A 5,319-nucleotide genomic window follows, 5' to 3' on the forward strand; every position below is an offset into this window, starting at 1 on the left:
ATTAACATACGTATGTAAAATTATAACATTTCCATCAATATCATTTTATACGTATTGCAATGAGATGATTCATTTTTTCGCCTTTGATTTAGATACCATTTTGTTTTAATAAAACAGGCAAGATTAGTGATCAAGTCGCCATTTTTCTTGTTCATGAAATATTGCAACAATAGCGATATTGTCATTAAAATTTACAACAATGGCGAACTTGTAACAATTCGTATTTCAATGGTTTACGAACTTGAAACATTATTGTAATATTTATTACCTATTATTACATAAATAAATCATAATAGAACAAACTATAGATACATCTTCAGTTATATTTCATATATAACATTCAGAAAAAAAGGAATGTAATGCATTCAATTTCTCATTTTTATAATGCACAAATAAACGGTTTTAAATGAACGAAACTAAATTTTATAGATCTAGTTAGTAGTTAGTATCCATTCACCACACACCAAGTTGTCCACTCTGTTCGAATATGCTTTGTATAAACACATACCAAGTGCCAAAGTTTTCATATATTTGTTGGAACTAAATCAACGGTCAGAAACAGTTTGCCATGTTCAGTTCTTGCGTCGATACCTTTACTTAACTTCTATCAGAATATTTTGTTCAAGAATTAAACTATTTGCATTGCCTTGCCTACACGGCAAAATATCGTTGTCTAAGATATAAGACAGCCACATAATATTAAGGTATGTCTTGTAAGAAACTTTAACTTCCTGTTGTTTGATGTGAATAAACAAATAGAATAGGGCGGCGCTTATGAAGCTTGACATGCTTGTTTCCGTCTCGAGTTTTTGCAGCTTTACGTTTTCTTCTCTTGTGAACTAGAATCATTTTTGCTTTTTTATCACAGCCTAAACACTGAATGAAAAACTGTAAAGTGTTTTTATTTGCATCTAATACATTTTGTATTATATCCTTTGGAATACTTAGTTTTAGAGACTTTGTTTTTCTTATCTTTGACTTCAAAGCTGTAATTACTGAATCTGGTGTACCACTTTTCGTCACGTTATATACACTTATATCAATTTCTTTGAAATTCTTTTTACGTCTTTGCCTTTTCTTTCTTTTTGTATCAATATCCCGTGTTGATTTTTTGTTTGTTCTGGGCTTTTTCAATTTAACTCTCACAAGAAGGTTAACATTATCAACTTTAATCTTTTTCCCCTTGATTCTGCTGAATAGACTAAATTGGATAATGTTTTCATCCGAGGAGTTATCTGTAAAATTAAAAAAAATCTGTTCAGCATGTGATTTATACTAATGTTTTTCACAAATAACACAACAATATCGTGCGTTTCATATATGCAATATTTATGCATACGAATGTAGAAAACATGCAAAATATTTAAGTAGTTTGACATTTTCCTTTCAATTAAAACGGCAATATTTGAAAAAGGGACCCATTTTATCTACATTTAGTGTTGATGTTTTCCTTTTTCTAAAGTGTGATAAATTGTTGAATTGTGAAAAAATAAGAAAATTTACCATAGTGACTTGTATTTTTATATTTTTATTTCTCTAGTTAGAGCTTTACTTGCATATTTTAACATGTTATAAAATTGTTAAGATAGTACTTCATTTCCTAATACTACATCAATCCATTTCTGTCTACATTGTTTACTAATCAGAACATCTTATTAAAATTTTGTAATTTTCATAAACAAATTCACAATATTCAATAGTATCAAAAGTATTGTCTATTGTTTTTCTGTTATTTGCAAATTGAAATTACAAATTTAAATTTGATACGACTACATCTGTATCATAGATGTAAACAATTTAAAGAATAGGGGATTTCTCGGGAGAGCTTTGAAAGGAAATACATGAACATTGCAGACTCGATTTCATTTACAAATATTCTTGAGGCAATGAAAACTGCTCATGGTTAACGTCCGTACCAGTATTTAGTCTTAAATATAGAAAGTTTAGGAATTGAAGATGCTAAAAGACAAGAAACTCTGAAAGAAGTATAACTTTAACTAGCGTTATTAACTTACCAGGTGGTTCGGAGTGATAAGAAGATATGTCGGGAACTTTATATTCACTCACTGGATTGTCGAAGTCCAGGATTGGCATTGACTTGTGTATTGGATTATGGGTTTTAGGGGCGTCTGACTTTCCAAGCTGACGTAAAATTTCTTGTTTAATCAAAGCAACATGCCGGAGAGGTTCCAACTGATGGGGTCGAAGTTCTGTCCGCGGTGCCAAATGACGAACACTTAAAGATTTCCCAATCCATATTTGAAAGAAGAAAAGTAGAAGAAATGGCGATGGTGTACAGTCCATTCTGAAGGAGAAAATGATATATAACTTTTAAAACAGTTCAGAAATTACAACAAAAGTGAATGAAACTTTCCCAGTATTGTCCACGAGAAATTCATAAAATACATCTATATTCATTAAATACGCAAAAACATGTAATACATTATGTATTTATACATACGATGTTCTTCACCTTTCAATATGTATTATAATTATATTTTCCTACAGCCTCTATAGCAGAAAGCATGACCCAGCGTGTAATAATTAGGTCAGAGCAACTATCGCTACTTGCCGACCGTACAGGTAAGAAAGTTAGTGCTATAATTCATTATATCATTTTTACATGTTTAACAATGTAGGCACTGACATTTCTCTACTCGTGAAACAATACAGTTATACCTATCGACATTACAAACAATTATTCTCTTTTACTTCTGTTGTATATTCAAATTCTCAGAAAATCATTATTACCATAAAAAAACAAAGTGTTATACTTGCAAGTTGTTCGATAAAAATTAAAGAAAATTTTTGACAGGAATATGAATGCAAATTTAAACTGCTTACCAGGTTTTAAACTACAATATTGAAATTTTAAAACACAATTGTGCTAATTTTTTTTTTTCATATATTATTTCTCGTATCGATGATATATTTAGAAAATCTGCTATGTTTATTAATATTTCAATTTTATAATAAATCGTTGAGCTTTTACCTTCTCATGCGCTGATTTGGTAATAATTCATCTCCTTGTTTGGTTATAAATGGAAGCATGTATTAACCGGAGCGTTATGATATTTATCCATGCCAAAGTCCTTAATTAATCTTAAAAGTTTGTTCAAAATTTATTTACTTAAAAAATATATGAGCCGCGTCATGACAAAACCAACATAATCGGTTTGCGACCAGCATGGATCCAGACCAGCCTGCGCATCCGCGCAGTCTGATCAGGATCCATGCTGTTCGCTTACGAACTATAACAAGAAGAGAAACTGATAGCGAACAGCATGGATCTTAATCAGACCGCGCGGACGCGCAGGCTGGTCTGGATCCATGCTAGTCGCAAACCCATTATGTTGGTTTTGTCGTGACGCGGCTCGATTATGTTATCTATCTTAACATCAAACACATTTCAAGATATTTAAAGTTTTATCACACGATCAGAACTTTGTAATTCACTTTTCTTCAAATACATTAAATGTATTTGTATTCATAAATATATTTTATTATGATAATTCGTTTATGTTGATTAGCAAAAAATATGTATAAATTTTGAAATTTGATCATAATTTCTGAATCTTTAAAAAATAATTAGCATAAAAATAAGAATTAAAAATTTTAAGATTTAGAGAATAAAACAAAAGTTTAAATGTAAGAATGCATTTTTTAAAGTCTTCAAAAATAAACATTTTTTTTACCTTTCAAAATGCATTATGGCTATTCCAAACGTTGATTTATTAAAAAGAAAATAAATCTAGTTTTTATTTTATTTCTCAATTTAATCTTAAATTCACCAGCAGTATATTTTACAATGTACATCCAACATCTTATTCATTATTCCAAGACACTCATTTCGTAGATATGAGATCATTGCTTTTTATTCTGTGTGTGATTAATTCGTCTGTAAAAAACATAATGACATGTTTGCGCATGCCTATAACGTGCGGTATAATGAACGAATGGAACTTGAATGTAACTAATCCGGAAGAAGAAAAAAGAAAGCAAAAACCAGCAACATTAGGTATTTCTCATGCTGTTTTATTGTCAACGTGAGATCTCGAAGTTTATACATATTATACTTTGAAAACTTGAGATAAGAATTTAGAATTTCTAAGCTTAAAATTATTACCCCTAACTGCAATTATCGATAGATTATTGACTTATACTGAAATTGTTAGTTGACCCCACCCACACACACGCACAAACGCGCACACACACGCGCACACATACACACGTTCATTTAAGTTAAAATTTTGATAACCGTTACTCCATTGTAAAAAAATATACATTCATCTTACTTTCATCATGTCTTGAAATATTTAATATATATTCAAATTAATTAATGTATATTTTGAATTTCAGAATTTAAGAATTTTTCTTTACTCGTATGTTAAACATGTTAACATAGTGCTCAAATATGGTTTTTCAAACATTACACATTTGTTTTCTTTAAAGATAAAAATTGTTCTTATTTATCCAATTATTATATGAAAACATAGATATAAATGATAGTTTCATTCCAGCTTTTCATTAAACAATTAATCTAAAACGAATGTTTACTAAAATATGTCCCTTACTTTTTAAAGAATATGCGCTTCATAGAACAACATTTGCTTTTTTAACATGGTTCATCCGCAATGACACACTTAATTCCAATAATGAACAACATATTGAACACCTAAATTTAAAAAAAGTAAATACGCTTCGCGCAAACGTAACAAAAACATAGAAGTAAAACAAGAATGTATGAAAGCTATTATCTGATGGCATCAGAGATTTTATAATCAAAACATACTTTCCACCTGTATTATTACAGTAAACGAAAGAATGTTACAGAGTTATTCCAATAACTTCATATGTTAATCTGACTGCGAGAAAGAAATATGGCAAAAAATTCGGCATGCAATCTCTACAGCGGAATGTTTTTACAACCTATATCAGTATCATGACCGGTGTATCAGCAAGGCACTGACAGATTGTTCTTAGGCAGAGTATTGGAAGTCTTAACATATGTTCCTCCATAGTGCATAAACTATGATTATTGGGTCAATTAAAACAAAATAGATAACTATAGATAATGAAACACAATTACATTAGAGGCACTACTAGAAATATCATGTCTTTGTACAAAAACATTTGTGTGAAGTGTATTATTGTATTTTATTAAAAGGATGATTAACGTATAATACCAAACTCAAATATCATTTGTCTTTATTATTGAGCGTTGAAGTCAACGTTGATTGAATCATTTAATTTAATTTCTTGACAATAGGCAAAACAACTTTTTTGTCTTAATTTGAAATAACAGTATTAAGTAGTGAG

At 29.7% G+C, this 5,319-nt stretch overlaps 1 protein-coding gene across 5 annotated transcripts; it reads right to left on the reverse strand.

Annotated features, from left to right (window-relative positions):
• Window positions 1-241: 241 nt before the first annotated feature.
• LOC132744561 (uncharacterized) lies at window positions 242-4,918 on the reverse strand. Of its 5 annotated transcripts, none has more exons than XM_060733317.1 (3): window positions 4,793-4,918; window positions 2,016-2,305; window positions 242-1,235 (listed from the first exon to the last, which is right to left on the reverse strand). In XM_060733317.1, exons 2-3 carry the CDS (start codon window positions 2,302-2,304, stop codon window positions 724-726), a joined length of 801 nt encoding a protein of 266 aa, XP_060589300.1. In that variant the 5' UTR covers window position 2,305; window positions 4,793-4,918; the 3' UTR covers window positions 242-723. The 5 variants fall into 5 exon arrangements, with proteins under 5 accessions (XP_060589300.1, XP_060589301.1, XP_060589298.1 ...); XM_060733318.1 differs by having other exon boundaries at window positions 4,800-4,913; XM_060733315.1 differs by lacking the exon at window positions 4,793-4,918 and adding an exon at window positions 4,575-4,732.
• Window positions 4,919-5,319: the final 401 nt, after the last annotated feature.

Source organism: Ruditapes philippinarum, unplaced genomic scaffold, assembly GCF_026571515.1.
Source record: "Ruditapes philippinarum isolate M1 unplaced genomic scaffold, ASM2657151v2 ctg809_1_1_1_1, whole genome shotgun sequence".
Lineage (NCBI taxonomy): Eukaryota > Metazoa > Mollusca > Bivalvia > Venerida > Veneridae > Ruditapes > Ruditapes philippinarum.